Source organism: Calidris pugnax, unplaced genomic scaffold (assembly GCF_001431845.1).
Source record: "Calidris pugnax isolate Ruff unplaced genomic scaffold, ASM143184v1 scaffold273, whole genome shotgun sequence".
Classification (NCBI taxonomy): domain Eukaryota; kingdom Metazoa; phylum Chordata; class Aves; order Charadriiformes; family Scolopacidae; genus Calidris; species Calidris pugnax.
Window position 1 is genome coordinate 1,442,082 of NW_015094508.1, and position 16,600 is coordinate 1,458,681.

A 16,600-nucleotide genomic window follows, 5' to 3' on the forward strand; every position below is an offset into this window, starting at 1 on the left:
CCCCCCCCCCCCAAAAAGATAGGCCATCTTCCAGGCAGAACAGCAATACACATCATAGCCTTTGCGTTTGTGTCCCAAGACAAACATTTTAAAGAGATGACTGTGTAAATATTTTAAATTATCATTTTAATTCTATTTAAAGGAAACCATCACTAAATAACAGTATCTACATGACTGGGTCCATGGTTACATCTAACCTGCCGGCCCAACTCGTCTTCATTTTCTAAAAACATTCTATATGGCACTGTCAATAGCACAAACTACTTGTGGATTAGACTCAAGACGTTTAGATTTCAGGATTTCAACGTTCACTTTGTGTGGGAGTTGTTTACAATCCCACTCTTTTGGGTGCCTAAAAGTTCTAGTACTTGAAGTTATTATATAGATCAGTTATCCTTCCTCTATGTTAGCTTCTTTTCATTGACTACCTTATTACAACAAAATTATAGAGATTCAGGCACAAATAAAAAAAAAAAAAGATACTGTACCTGCTTCAGAGAAGTTGCCACAGCAAAGCAGAGTGCTCGCAGTGGTAATGTGTCACCTCTTAGCTGTGCTTCTTCAAGCAGTTTTGCAGAGATTTTGCAGGCCTCCAGGTTGTCCTGCATAGAAATTTCAAACCTAAGTTGCACTTGTTATTCTTGTGACTTGAAAGGACTGTAGGCAATTGCAATCACAGTCAGGAGGCATTCAGAAGTCAACACACTGTAACATCACCAAGGTAATCCATACCAATCTGCACCAATCAAGCAGATTCTGTGCAGCACTTCTTGAGAAACACAACATCAAAATATGATATTCAAAGCTACAGAGTTCATAAAAGGGTAAAAATAATTTCCATTACTTTAACAACTATACCTTGCCCTGTTTTGGCTTTCACAAGAGATAAAACAGCTCCAGCAGTATGTTAAAACTGAACTACTCAGCACCATTACACGAAAGAAATCTGTGTATGTGCTAAATTTGAACACTCAACAATTTTTAGCCTCTCTTACAGATTAAATCTTGCAAGATGTTTCCAAAACAGATATTCTAATATGATAGCTTAGACATTTGCCTGTTTTCCAACACAGAAAGCTTCTATTATTGCTGGGACTATTTTCAATAGGAGTCTACAGTAAAAGCAGACAATGAGTTTACCTGTGTTTACCTCACAAATCATCAACTCTCAAAAACAATGCTGCTCACACTAGAAATTATGAGTAGAGCTGACTGGATCCCAAACAAAATAATACCTGCCAAACTTCAAAGCTGGCAGCAGGAATGTTTACTCACAGCTGTTACCACCAATATGGATAAGAGCCTTCATATTCCTTCCTAGTATTTGGTGTTGATTTTTGTCCATACTGTTCAAAGTCTCACACCTGCAAAATACTAGCTATGACTTAAGGGACAGGGTTATCCATTGGGTGTTTAAGGGATGCTTTTCCATGCCACTGCTGAATGGTCGGCACAGCTTCTGAAAATACCTTTCAAACTACATGAGAAAACTGTGGTTTAAAACACGTTCTTTGAAAACTCAGAAATATTCTGACTGCCAGAAGATTGATCATTATTACGTAAATATTTTGTTGCCATCAAAAGGCCTATAGCCCTTTTTTGCATAAGGAAGGACCATCTGTCAGCTTAGAGGATAGCAGTGCCTTCCAATGATTTAAAACAACTCAGAAGTGTTTAGAGTTGACCTCTAAAATGCTTCAATACAGAGATTAAACATTAATTCCTTTGCAATAATCTGAGCTTTAAGTCTTGTACATTTTTCTGTACTGGTCTCTGGCATGATTATTCAAAAGAAACCAAGAATTAACCTGGTAAAAATTCAGCACTGCTCCTAATGATACCACCACAATTACACACCACAGTGTTCAAGTACCGTATCTTAAAAATACTTCCCTTCAGGATTTTTTCTGATGTTTCTTATGTTGCATCACAAGCAAAAACACTTTTGAGCTTCATGTTTTCTCCTCCTACCACTAACAGCTGAATCAACAGATTAAACTTCTGAAAGCACTCCACCTAATCCTCTTTATTGCATAAAGAGCTACTACAGCTTATTCCCTTATTGACAATATTTTATCTTAACTAAAAAAAAGCCCACAAATTTATTTTGGCTGTTAAAACAACAGGGTGACAGTATAGAATCATTTTGCCTCTATTTTTAGCCATTCGCTAAGCAAGTAACGATGGGCCAGATTCTACACTGAAAACACAGGTAGGGCCAGAAGCAACAGAAAACAGAAGTCTCAGGAGCCTTGTCCTGTTACACCTGCCATGGAGCCAAGCCTTCTGACAGCAGTCCATTGACAGAAACATGCAAAGATTTTACAAAGAAACTACAGCAGAGAGAGTAAGGGATACCTCAGAGAAACAATGTGGGTTTCTGTGAAAGTCTTTACCTAAACAGGCAGGATACAGAGGATACACCAAGGAACAACCCTGAAGTGGTAAATATTGCCTCAGTGGATGCCAGTAGCAAACATCAGCTTATAAACTTGGGTTGTAGCATAATGTATGATGTCCTTGTACATTCAAAACTTTCTAAAAAAAGGCATCTTCTACGTAGAACTGGTAACATCCCTAAACTGACTGCAACCATCAATCTCTAGTTGTTTTTAACTGCAGAAAACTTCCACAGCTCTTTCTCAGCTCTGTCTACTGCCCTCCACTCTACAAACACTAAAGTCACATAGCTATTCCTACTTCCCCTGACCTAAAGGCAGCCCTGATTCATTAGAACTGAGAATTTCAGAAGCACTACATTGATTACTCCTGAGCTACCATTTTAGGTCAACTCCTTTTTATCACATATGCACTCAGTTTTGTTGTATGGTTAACTGAGAAACTTGATGAAGTTTAATCTAGTACTATATTTTTTCCTCAGCTAGTGTCTTTCTTCCTAAAAACATGGGGAAATTGAAGAATAGTTTCCTACTAAGTTTGGGAAGGGCCTATGTTAATATTTCGAATTGCAGAACTGATTCAAATTTGGAGCGGAAGATCAAAACAAAAAAGTTTGTGGATCTCACTGTACTACAAAAAGGAAACAGTTCTAAGGAAACACTCATAGAACCTGTGTAGCCTAGTTTCTTACCGTGTTTTCTCTGAGCTAAAAATACAGTTAAGCTCAAGGGGCAGCCTGTCTCTCGCTGAAGGCATTCATTTAGGGTTTTCTCCACTCAGCTGCCCATTTTAATCAGGCATGTAGGAACAGATTACCTTTGAGAATTCTAATCCTTGTCAAATTTGAGTGCAATTACAGAAATGGTTCACGATTACTTGGAGGGGGAGGAGTGAGATGGATGGGAGATGTCTGATAAACAGAATGTATCATGTATATGCCCTGTCTCTTAAGGAAGCCAGACTATAAACCCAATACAGAGGCTGAAGAACAGAGCATAGTCGGAAGAGATGCACAGATCCTAGAGAAAGAATACTATCAGCTTATCAACGGCTGTATGAAATTGGTTCTTTAGTGCTTATGTCCACGTAATTTTTTAAAGATTTGCTCTGTGACATTCATTTCTATGGGAAGCTATATATGTGCACCATATCACGCAAAATGAAGCAATTTAGGACTTAAATATGTCAAAAATATTTGCACTAGATAAGGAATCATGACTGGGAACACATGGAAATTTTAAAATAAAAAAACCAGGAAGACAAAGAAAAGGCATTTCAAATATTTTTTCATCATGTAAATTGAAAGTACTTACAAGTTTGTAGCATATTGCAAATGCAAGTAGATAGGTTTCTTTGTTGAAAGGTATACCTTGTTTTTTCATTTCTAGCAGAACTTCAAAAGCACCTATAAAAAATACATTAGTGTTGCTCACTTCACAAATTTAAGGCTGCACTTTTAGTAACTGGAGGAAAAAAAAATTAATAAACATGTTATGAGCTTAGTAAGTCTATTTCAAAATAAGAATGTAAACTGAAAATAATTAATTTAGGGCCAGGTGCGTGTATATATTTCTTCCCAGCAAGGAGTTTTTCAATCTACACTACCATCTGGCCTTATTGTTCTACTATTTTCATACAAATCTAAAACTAAACTCTAGATACTTGACAAAGCCACTTGCATTCTTCCTAATCGCCCAGAAAGCAAGCCTTTCAAATACGTGATCTGCCATTTTAGGCAAACTATCTAACAGCTCCTCAATAATGCACATGCTTCACTACACCACAAAACCACATTCAGGCTCTGATCTAGTTATTTTTACAGTGGTGCAGTCTCAACTTTTAGGACAACCGTTGGACTTAGATTTGCCTAACATCAAGAGACCAAGAGCTGTGTGTTCAAAAAATTTCAAATAAAGGGATTTGCTTATAAGGCTTACTCCATACTCAATTTAAGATGTTCTATGGAAAGTCTTCTCAGTCAGGTAATTCCCCCTTACCCTCACAAAACGACAAACTGGTTTGAAGCACTTGACTTAAATATTGCAGTAGACACTCTGTGTGGCACATTAGTAAGACAAATCAAGAAAAGACTATGGTCTGGCTTTGCTATCAAAGGAAAAAGGGTATCCCTCCCTGCTCTGACACAAATGCAGAACTGCCAAAAAAATTGTTGTTCCAAGAACCATGTAAACCAAACCTTTGAATAGAGAAAATAAAATAAGTTACAGTACATTACAAACAAAAGAGAAGCTAAGCCTCCAGAGAAGGAGGCTTAGGAAACAAGGCCGCCTGGATAACCACAATTCTTTACAACTGAGAGTGGCAAGAATACCACTGGAAGTATGAAACAAATACAGCCTTCCATTTTTATTGCACATTACAGTGCAGCTCATTCACATCTACACTGATTTACATGATGTTTGGCCTTCTAAAACCATATGCCAATCAACAATATTAATTAAAAAATAAGTGTTTATCACACACACTTACAGTAAGAGGCATTCTCCTCAAAATGCTTTTGCCTCACCAAACACAGTACTTACTTTCAAAATGGCCCTTTTTAAACAACATAGTCATCAAAATATGGAATGATGTACTCTCTGAGAAAAAGCCACGCAAATTCTGGAGAAAAAACATAGAAACACAGTAAGCTTAAAGAAAGTTAGAAAAGTGAGCATTCACGTGGATAGCATTTAGCAGGTCTTCCTAATGGAATAAGCCACATCTTCACAAGTTCAACAATTGAACTTTCGGGTTCCCGAAATGTCCCTCTGTCAAGTAACCTTTAAAATACCAGTGATCAAATATGGTCAAAAGCCCATTAAAATTAAACAGAAATTTCCCAGAGATTCCCACTATCCTTTTTTTTTTTTTTTAATTACAGATTGTGCCCTCTAAGCTAATGCAAGCAGAAGCCACTGACTAATGGCAACTCCAAAATCTCAGCAGAAATTAAGCTTGCAGCTGATTAACAATACCTTTGGGTTAAAGTACCACCACCATGAAACTGAAAGAATTTTTTGCTAATCACAATATCAAATGATGAACAGATCAGCATAAGGGCTTGAGTCATGACAAGCACAGTAGCAGAAGAAAGAGCAAGTATGTTTTACATTCCACTTCAATCACACTCTGTGTTGGCAATACATAAATAAAACACCAGAGGTATTAAGTCTAAATTTCTGCAGCAGAGTCTGAAGAAGTGGTACTGTACCTTACTATCCACCAGTTGCTAAGTCATATTCCTCAATCAAAACAAAACAAAAACCACACTAACTCTTACACATGCACAATTTAAGAACAGTAACCCAAGCAAGACTTCTCTCATTTCTGGCTAGGCATATGTCATGCCTTAATGAATTAACATCCTAGAGAGGACTTCCCACTGGCTGCCAAAGATTTTTGAAGACAGAACATTATTGCACAGAATCTTCTTAATTCATTCTACACTGGGCATGATTAATGTTTTATAGTATTTTACAAATGTTCAAAACCAAGTCCTTAAGTTTTTTCAGCACTAAAATGGCCAAGTTCCTGAGCTGATGAATATCGTACCACCTCTACGTGGTTCAGAGGGAGTTTGAAGTAGAGAGTAACATGATAAATCTGTTGGTGCAAATAACCCAAGGGATTTCAGAGGACTACTACATAAAAACCTGCAAGTGTTAGTAATCTAATGCAACACAGGATGCAGGAAAACATGAATCAGCTGTGTTCACAGGAGGAATTATTTTTTAATCAATACTTTTTATTCAACTGATACAATTACACAGAACTACAATAATAAAGCTATCAGTCAACCTAGCATTTAATTTTAAGTATTGTTTTGCTGTTTTAAAATAAAAACCATGTGCATCCTTACATCAATGTCACAGACATCCTTGCTGCTGCAACACATACACTTCAAGTCTATAAGCCCATGCAAGACCCATGCGTAGCGTATCAATTACTCATATTGGACTAACAATAAGAATATTTTCAAAATATAGGGGGGAATTACCGGATCTTTGATAAGTTCTACTGCAGGTCTTTCAAGGTCCAGCTCATAGCATAGCCTCATAAAGAGAGGCCCAAATTTAAAATTATGTAGGGCTGTGATTCCATTCTGTTCATGGTACCTATTGAAAAGATTAAAACAAATTAATTACACAGGGCATGGAATTTGTCAAGGGAAAACAGCTTTAAATAGACAGCAAGATCTGTATGTACAATGACAGAGGCATAGCTCTCTAGCCAGTCAACTACATTTAGATAATGGCTGATTAATTTTATGGAAAACATATTGGTTTGATCAAACTAATACATTAAATATTAATACATAATCTCTTCTATTTCCAGTAAAGTAACCTGCACTGGAATAGTAATAGAATGGGTCTCTGCCAAGAAAATTCCCAGCTACTTTACCTTCTATTCACAGAGCAATAGCACAGGAAGTTGCAGCTGTCAATTTTAGCAGCAGTACCTGCTAAAAAACCTCAATTTTTTCTCTCCGACACTAAAAAATAAATAGAAATATAAAAATAAAGTGTTGTACTTTTTTCTTCATAGCTCCTACTTTGCAACTGCTGGGAAGGCTTTCATTCATGAAACCTCCTGACCTGCCACTGCTAGGTCCAGACCAGTCTATATAACCAGGCATGTCTTAGCTGGAAAATGCCATTGAACACGCCACTATCTCTTAGCTGAGAGATGACGTTTCTCTGTGGCTCACCATTCATTTTGCATACTGTAGGAAACCACCTTGCTCCTGTAGCTTGAGTGTCCTTTGATCTATGAGTGTCTGAAGGGTTGGAAGATCCAAAGTACATCAAAATACAGCTTTAGTTTAAGGGATTAACTATGCATCTAGTCACTAAATTAGGGCAAGCACTTAACAGCAGACATAACCTGAGATGATCTAATAAAAGCAAAAAAAATAAAGACAAAAAAGAGTGTTACTAGGATTGTTAAGAATACCTGTAAATAGCTTCTCTGGCTAGTTCCACATCTGATGAAGTCTGACATAAATGTAGTAGATTTTTTAATTCATTTCTGAGAATAATTCCATTTTTCTTTAATTTTTCTTTAATACTTTTAAAATATGGATCTGAAAATAAAACACATTATAGCAGCAGTCTGTACACAATTCCATGACCTGTGTTGCATACTTAGTACGTGAAACATGGAGATTTAATGAACCAGAAAGTTTAGTTTTTTCACCAAGAAAAATGCATAAGGACAAGCATGCCTATATATTCCCAGGAAGTCATGTCAGACTTGGAAAAACAAGTGAGCTTATAGTGAGCTTAATTTCACTGTGTATGTTATGGAATATATCAGCTAATACAAAAATGTTAAAGAAGAAGGAAGTTTTATAAATGACATTTTCTGTCTTATGGTCTTTTTTCAAAAAGCAATCAAAAACCAAAACCAATCCTATTTAACATTCAAACGAGCATAAGAACTTCTACTCAACCCTGTTCATACAGAAGATTTAAATTCATTCAGAATTGATGCAAACACAGAGAGTCTCATACATAATCTATCTACTTCTATACATATCTATAAACATAGAGTTGCTTCCCTTCTCCCCCCAAAAAGAGGTTTCTCTTTCCAGCACACTTTCCTATGACAAAAGCAAGCACAATGACAAATCCTTCATTTGGTAATCTCCAGGCTCTGATTCAGACATACATAAAATTAGAATCATATGTACCACCTGGCGGCCCCATTCCTCTAATGGTGCTGCCCCCTGACCTGGGCAGGGAAATGAAATTTTTGTAGCAGTTGCTGTGCCATTGCTGTTTCCAAGCTAGTAACCTACACAAGAGGTGCAAAGTGATCACCCCAGAGAAGAATATATTCACAGCTACTGGACGCTTGTCTGCTACTACATGCAAACACAAGTCCTCCCTCAAGACAGAGATGCAGACCTGAATACTATGAAATCAGAAGAATGCGGATTAATGGTCGTGCACAAATTTAAAAAACACCTGGGATCTGAACTGCATTTGTAACGAACACGTAAGAGTTATTAGAACTACTGAAGGTAATCGTTTAACTGCTGTAGTTAATTAGTATAACTATTACAGTTAATAGTTGCATCATAGCTATAATAAATAATAGCTATTATATATTCTGCGTAACAGAATAGTTATTACTGCTTTTTCCATTTCTAAACCATGTTTATTACTAGCCCTAATCACTTCCTTCATCTTTCACGTACAGGACGAAACACCAAGTATAGAAACCATGTACACGTTTACATAAGTAGGTGCTCAGCACATTGTTTTCATCAGTTCTCAGAGGCTACTGCTGGTACAAAACAAAAAGCTCAGCTGTGACCTGTAAAGCCAAATATTCGGCTTCCACAAACCTGTTTTAGCAAGAGTGACTGACCCATACCAACAAATTAAATGTATCTCAAGTACACAATGAATAATCCCCAATATGTGTATGTCATCTTCACAGCAAAATATAATAACACTATGACTTACCACTGCCCAATTTAAATTCTACTTTTATTTAATATAGAAAAACTGTCACATTGACTTTATCTCCCTCTCTGTCTCAGAAGACTGGTTTATATAAATTTGATTATTTGTCTCTTCCTTCACACGCACACACAATAATTAACTACATCCTTTGGAACAATTGTCAATTTGTATCACTAGAACACCTGCATATGATTAAAAAGGTGCAGGAAATGGAGTTTTACCTAACCTTTTTTAAATAGTAAGGTCAGATTTATGTTTATATGTATGTTCCTTAAAGAAATGAATTAGTATACACTTTAAACGGCAAAACCCCCACCAGAAAAATCCACCGATCTTATTCCTTAGTTTGGAAAACCTAAATTTGCTTTTCATACTCTGAGTATGCACACATCACCTGGAATTGGGTGTACAACTGAAAACTTACATTAGGTAAAAGGAAAAAAACCCTAAAAGTATACACTAACTAAATTTACAGAGCAGATTAAAGGAGAATTACCAGAATAAGCCTCTGGATAGCTAAGTAACTCTTAGGCTTTCTATCAGCTTTCTCTGCTGACAATATATTTGAAGGAAAATTTGTAAACTGAAACAGTATTTTCTATTAAGACTATGTGGCGAAGTTGGAAAAGCAAGAACACAAATATTGCAGGTCTTACGTAAACACTTTGCATACCTGAAAATTTGAGGAATATATAAGTTGTTGCTTTAAACTGGGTCAGAAGGTGTCATATTATAATGATTATGATTGTCTTGTTTCCTAGACTTAGACTGAAACTGAGAATGATGACTGTGAGATAAATACTAATACCTTTATTGCCATGAACTTCATTTCTAATTGTCACTTTCATCTGCTGAAATTCTTGTAACTTAATATCATCTTCTGTTAGCAGATACCGCTTCCCTAACACAAGGGAAAAAGAGAAGGTTAAGTTTTACGTCATACTGTCTGTTTTAATACTACTGAAATTTGCTTTTATGAATTATTGCTGTTAATTATTGTGAGATGCCAGACCACTGGCAGCAGGACACTTAAAAAAGAATGCAAAAATTGCAGTTGCTCACATCACTGGCAAAAGAACCCAAGCACTGTCACAGTTTTCCAGAGTTAATGTGTACAAGGATGAAGAGGTATGTATTTACTGGATATGTAAAACTAGAGACACCATTCCTCTCCACCCAGCCAAGGTACAAGACGATTCTGCACAAGAACGAGGTCTTTCTCCCCTTGAATGCCTTTATAATGATTTGTCATGTCATGTCTTTGGTCACCACAATTCACTAGTCACACAGCTTCCCTTCCTCAGATGTGCTGACCCTGCTACTGTAAAATGCATCCTTCTGGAAGCTCCAAACACCGTAGGAAAACAAAAGGAAAAAACACAAAGCTTATTATTTGAATTGTAGTAATACCCAGGACACCTAAGGAAGTTCTGGTGCAGTGCAGACATTACACATAAGACAGTCACTGAGTCTAGAATCTCAAAATAAACTTTGGGTGTAGACCTCAACTGTACTTTGTTGTAAGGTCCTTTAACAGAAGTGTCAAACAGATGCTATTTGTGAAGGTTTTGCTATCACACAACCAGCTCCCCAGCAATATTTGTAACCAATGATTTTGTAACAGACAGCCACTGCAACAGTTTACATTGTCATGATCTAATTTTTTAAGTTTTTGGCTTCTTAAAGAATTATTCTAACCAGGACGGTACAAGTGCAAGCATTGACCTGTATTAGGCTATTTATTCTCCTTCAGCATTTCCCTAGAAAAATGTAACAGCCCATGCAGATAAAAACTCTTGTTTTCTATGCAAGCAAAGCATACTAATGACACACTTCATATAATCTGAAGAAAAAATTGCACTAAACGTCACCTCCAGCCATTAAATTTACTGGAAACAGTTACAATGGGTAAACAAATAGACTTTATCCAGCATGAAACTGGCCTGTATTACCTTGCTATTTATTTCCCACAGACCTCCTCAGCTGGGCTAACACTAAAAGACCATCCCTTTTGTAGGCCTCTCCAGAGCTGAGGCGGGAATCGTGCCGGTGCTGGGGGTGGGAGAAGTGCACCACACCGTGTGGACACTCCAGTAGTCCAGCATCAGCCATCCCGGAGACCTTAACCAACCAACCTGCTTGATTTGTGACCCTCTCAAAGGAAGGTCAGTGAAGAGCAGTTGGCAGGCCACCATGCAGCTGGGAGGATCATCATGTTCTCTGAGGGGTCTAACAGAGCCATAAACTGAGCCACACATCGACTTGATGCAGCAGGCCAGGAGCCCAGACGGGGCCTGTGCTGGGGAGCCCTGTGCCATACACCCCCTTTCCACAGGCTGCCATTTTGTTCTCTGGGCGAGGGAGTGTTTTTAAAAGGCCTCTGAAGCCCAGGAGTGGTGGTGGTGGTGACAACCAGCAGGTGCAGCCCAGCGTCTGGATAACATTGCACTCCTCCCAGAATAAATACGCATTTATAAAGCTGCAGCTTTTTGTCTGTTTTTTTTTTTTCCAGTGGCTCGTCTCCAGCCAGCGGCAAGCATGGGATAAACCCAGTGACGCTGCTGCCAACCCTCCCCGCGGGGTAACTGCCCACCGCAGCATCAACGGGACCGCTTTGAAGCCCACCGGGAGACCCTCGGCGCTCCCCCCTCCATTCCCGGCGCCGAGAGGGGCATCCCCCGCAGGAACTACAACTCCCGTCAGGCACAAGGCTGCCGGCGCTCGCCGGGTCTGTCGGGAATGGTAGTACTCCAGTCGCCCCCCCGCCTCAGGCAGCGGGTAGGCCCGGGACCCCGGCCGGGCACCCCGCCGCCTGCCCACCGCCGCGCAGCCCGCCGTACCTCCCGGCGCGCAGCCCCAGCATCCTGAGGCGGGCGGGCGAACCGCCGAGCGCCGCACCGCCTCCCGCACCACCCGCTGGGAGCCGCCGGCGAGCACCGCCGCCATCTTGCGCCCGGGCCTGTCAGCGGCAGCCGGGAGCGAGGCGGGGCGATCGCAGGCCGGCCCAGAGCCGCCCCTCGCCTCCTCCTCCCTCGGCGCCATGGCCGCCCCCATGCTCAGGCGAGGCGTGCTCTGGAGCGGGAAGGCCTTCAGCGCCTCGGCAGGTCGGTGGTCCGTTGGCGAGGCGGCAGCGGGGCTGGCTGTGGCGGCGGGGCGAGAGGAGTGCACTGAGGGACGGGACGGGACGGGACGGCGCGGGCCGGGCCGGGCCGGGCCTCGGGGAACAGGCCGTGGCGGGACGGGCCCTCAGGTGGGAGTAGTTGCCGCCGGCTGCGGTGGCCGCTGCCGTGGGGAGCGTGAGCGGGGACGTGCAGCTTCCCTTTCGCCTTTATACACGTATATTCATCAATGGAGACATCTCTGGGAACGGCGTATCTCTAGCATGCGGAGTGAGAGAGCATCCTTAATTTGTTTTCTATCGGTATTCTGCTTTGCTGATTTCACAGCTTGAAGAGAAGGCTCTGAGGAGACCTTGTAGCAGGTTTCCAGTATCTGAAGGGAGCATACAAGAAAGCTGGAGAGGGACTTTTTACAAGGGCATACAGTAATAGGGCAAGGGGTAATGGCTTCAAACGGGAGAAGGTAGATTTGTATTAGATATTAAGAAGAGGTGAGAAGGTGGTGAGACACTGGAAGAGGTTGCCCAGGGAAGTTGTGTATGCCCCATCCGGGGAAGTGTTCAAGGCTGGGCTGGATGGGGCTTTTTGGGTCACGGGAAGCCACATGGCAGCAGCCACCAAGTCTGCAGCAGTAAGTGTTCAGCACAGCCTCATAGCTCAGGTGACAGAAGCGCAACCAAGACCGATGTTTCTGAAAAGCTACCTTTGCAAAAATCCTGACCTTTGGGAAGAACTGAACTCTGTAACGTTTACTTAAAGTGTGGTGATGATAGGTAACTTTATGGTGCCTTTTCAGCTTCCCCGAGCAGAAACTTCTCAGTGCTGCTTCCTGGTATCTGGGTGCCCATGTCTCAGAAATGCCACCCTTTCCTCTGCACTAGAGCAGCTCAGCAGTAAAACAGCATTAAGAGCTCAAACCTGACCTCCACCTTACCTAAGCAAAGCACTGTCACACTGACAGTTGCTCGTGCTATAGGAAACAGTTCTTTAGCCCTAAGGCTTGCTACTGGCATCCTTAGCTGTGAGTTAGTGTACAGAAATTTATCCTAAAAAAACCCCCAAACTCTCTGTGTGGCTCTTTTATCAACCTAATGAAAAATAGCTTTAAAAGAAACTCCACCAACCAAACAAAAATATCTCTTTTTATAGTTTTCTAACTGTTTGGTAAAGCATTGTATGTATTCTCATAACCTGTCTGTGGAAGTCCATGTAACAGGTCTTTTTGACAGAAATCTGCAAAGATGTTCAGAGCTGGGGGTGTCTGTGTAATTGCATGTCAGAAGGAGGATGAAGAGAAAAATTGTCTCACACCCAAGAATAACAAACTCTTTGTGATAGCAGATAGATTTTCAGATAAAGGCTGTAAAGTAGTTGCTAAGAATTCTGTGTAGCACAGTAGTGTCTATTTTTAAAATATTTCATGTTTTTAAGACTAATTTTTAAGACTAATGTATTTCTATATCTTCCTTCAAAAAATTTTAAAACCAGATGTTTCTGATACATCTTTAAGGCTTCATCATATATGAGTGATGCACAAACGTGGATTTTCTTCCAACTGAAGTATTTTCCATTTTGTTTCAAAAGCAAGAGCAGTGTCTTGAGCAGATTTCAAAAGTAGTACAAAGAGTACTTGGAAAAAACTTTCAAAAATATTTGAATGGACTCTGCAATTCACAGGACATGCAAAAAAAAAGAGATGATCAAAAATGGAGTATTTCCAGATGACCGTCTACCTTTAATTTCCAGTGAGACAAATCTTTACAGGTGGAAAAAATAACCATCCAACAACAACAGAAAAGCCTTTTTGCATGTATTCATCTTTTTGCTTATGCTTTTATACTTACATTTAGCTAACTGATAGCATTTGATGAGAAAGGTCTATGTGCACTAAGAAACTATCCTTTATTATTGTTTAGGTTTTTTCTACCTTTACAAATTAATCACTTTCTTAAATACAAAGTCCATGTTTGGGAAGATTTGTTTCATGCTGAAAAAAACTTCTAGGGGAAAGCTTTTCTGTTTTAAAAATGACAAAGTAACCACATACAAGGAATCAGAACTATTATCGTAGTTCCTGCTGACAACTGTGTCATAAAGACAGTTTAATGCATGCAACTCAGTAAATGTGGCAGAAAAAGGTGATACCTAATGAAAGGTTAGTTTGTTTAGAGATGTCTAAGCAACCTGGCTTATGTGGTGATTTTTTTCTTCATTAGGTAGAAGATCTCTGCTTTCTGTGGCCTATGTGGACAGCTCAAAATGGGAAAAGAGACAAAAAGAAGAGCATAGCCTGGGTGAGAAAAGTTTGTTTCTTTGCAACCTGAATTAATTTTAAACTAGCTCGTCTTCTATAAATACTTGAAGATAAAAAATATGCGGATCAAAATGCTTCTGAGGTTATATGTCAAAATCTGCTCAACATGTTTAAAGTCTGTCATATATATTCAAACCTATAATGCAGGAACAAGTTAGAATTTGCCCATTTAATTAACACTCGTATCCACAAGCTTTTTTTTTTTTCTTTCACAAAATCCAAAGCTTTTATGAATGTCATAGTTTTTTGTCTGATGGTTAAAACTGTCTCTGGATGTCCTCTTCATTGACTTCTTTTAATTGTAGTGCAGTGTGAAAGAAAGTATTACAGGGCATTCCTGTTTAAAAATGTTTGTTTAAAAGAACATTTCTTTTAAAGAACATTTTTCTCAGAGTTTTGCAGGAGGGAAAGTTAGATTTCTTAATGAAATTTTAGATTATTTTTGGGGGGGGAAATAGAATCTTAGAATTGTTTAGGTTGGAAAAGACCTTTAAGATCATCAAGTCCAACTGTAAACCTAACACTTTACACACCTGTAAACCAAGTCCACCACCAAACCATGTCCCTAAGTCACATCTACACCTCTTTTAAACACCTCCGGCAATGGTGACTCAACCGCTTTCCTGGGCACCCTGTTTCAAAGCTTGACAACCATTTCAGTGAAGAAATGTTTCCTGATATCCAATCTAAGCCTCCATTCACACAACTTGAGACCATTTCCTCTTGTCCTATCACTTGTTTCTTGGGAGAAAAGACCAACTCCTGCATCTCTACAACTTCCTTTCGGGTGTTTTAGAGAACTAGAAGGTTTCCCCTCAGCCTCCTTTTCTCCCCACTTTGCTCAGCCACTCCTCATAAGACTTGTGCTCAAGACTCTTCACCAGCTTGGACATGCTCCAGCACCTCAGTGTCTTTTTTTGTAGTGAGGACCCCAAAACTGGAGACAGTATTCAAGGTGGGGCCTCGCTAGTGCTGAGTACAGGGGGACAATTGCTTCCCTAGATACAGGCAGATACATTGTTGGACTTCTTGGCCACCTGGGCACACTGCTTGCTCATGTTGAGCCAACGGTCAACCAACATCCCCAGGTCCTTTTCTGCCAGACAGCTCTCCAGTCACTCTGCCCCAAACCTCTAGCGCTGCATGGGGTTGGTGGGACCCAAGTGCAGGACGGGACCCAAGTGCAGGACCTGGCACTTGGCCTTGTTGGGCCTCATGCCATTGGCCTCGGCCCATCCACCCAACCTGTCCAGATCCCTCTGTGGAGCCTTTCTACCCTCCAGCAGATCAACACTCCCACCCACCTTGATGTTATATACAAATATACTGAGTACAGTCGATCCCCTTGTCCAGATCATTGATAAAGATACTAAACAGACCTGGCCCCAATACTGAGCCCTGAGCACAACCACTAGTGACCAGCTGCCAACTGGATTTAACTCCATTCACTACCACTCTCTGGGCCCAGCCCTCCAGCCAGATTTTTACCAAGAAATAGTACTCTCATACAAGCCATGGGCCACCAGTTTCTCCAGGAGGAGGCTGTGGGAAATGTTGCCAAAGGCCTTACTAAAGTCCCAGTAAACAACATCTATAGCCTTTCCCTCATCTGCTAAGCAGGTCACTTATGAAATGAAACTAAATATTTTAATTTTGAGAAGGCGTACATTAAATTGTATCTGCATGTGGTACTGAGATCTCTCATGCAAATTTCATAGCTAAATTCTTTGGCTAGATTACATTTGAAATTACATTCCACCATCTTTGTGGTGACTCTGTGAAACAGAAAGCATAATGCAAAACATTTTTCCATGCTAAAGGTACATATGCATTATTTTGTACCACGAGTGTTTTGGAGACCCCTTAATGCATAATCTCTGTCTTCCATTTTTCAATTCTGGGGCCCTGAACTGTGTTTGTTAATTGTGACATGGATTGTGAGGCTGAAAGAAGAATCAGTAGGTGAAATTCAAGGGCTTTTTGTCAGGTGAGAACAGAGAAAATTATCAGAGTAGTGGTTTTTTTATGCTCTAATTTGCTTCTGTTATTTGCCTGTAAACAGCTAGATTGGTGTTAACATGCTTTGCTGTACATGGGCCATAAACAGCCAGTGGGTGCTCATGACTGTAGCTGTATCTGCAGAGACTGTTAATACCTTGTAACCTTCTACTGTCAGTAGGGCTGTTCATGCAGTGTTTTTTGAGCTGGAGCCACAGCCTAGTGCCCTAGCATGCATTGGAACTGGTCACTTCCAGATGAAGAAGAGTTATTATTTTGACAAATGTCACAGG

General features: G+C 40.2%; 2 protein-coding genes across 2 annotated transcripts in view; one reads left to right on the forward strand and one right to left on the reverse strand.

Moving 5' to 3' along the window:
- The window catches only part of PTCD2 (pentatricopeptide repeat domain 2), a 17,264-nt gene extending 5,353 nt beyond the window's left edge, over positions 1–11,911 (reverse strand). The window contains exons 1-7 of the mRNA XM_014965051.1: positions 11,717–11,911; positions 9,685–9,777; positions 7,357–7,486; positions 6,401–6,518; positions 4,944–5,022; positions 3,714–3,805; positions 489–602 (exon numbers count right to left, since the gene is read on the reverse strand). Coding sequence (XP_014820537.1) covers positions 489–602; positions 3,714–3,805; positions 4,944–5,022; positions 6,401–6,518; positions 7,357–7,486; positions 9,685–9,777; positions 11,717–11,822 — 732 coding nt within the window. The 5' untranslated portion in view covers positions 11,823–11,911. The remainder of the gene's footprint in view (positions 1–488; positions 603–3,713; positions 3,806–4,943; positions 5,023–6,400; positions 6,519–7,356; positions 7,487–9,684; positions 9,778–11,716) is intronic.
- Positions 11,856–16,600, forward strand: part of MRPS27 (mitochondrial ribosomal protein S27) — a 48,822-nt gene continuing 44,077 nt past the window's right edge. The window contains exons 1-2 of the mRNA XM_014965050.1: positions 11,856–11,980; positions 14,212–14,289. Of these exons, the coding sequence (XP_014820536.1) occupies positions 11,917–11,980; positions 14,212–14,289 (142 nt within the window). The 5' untranslated portion in view covers positions 11,856–11,916. The remainder of the gene's footprint in view (positions 11,981–14,211; positions 14,290–16,600) is intronic.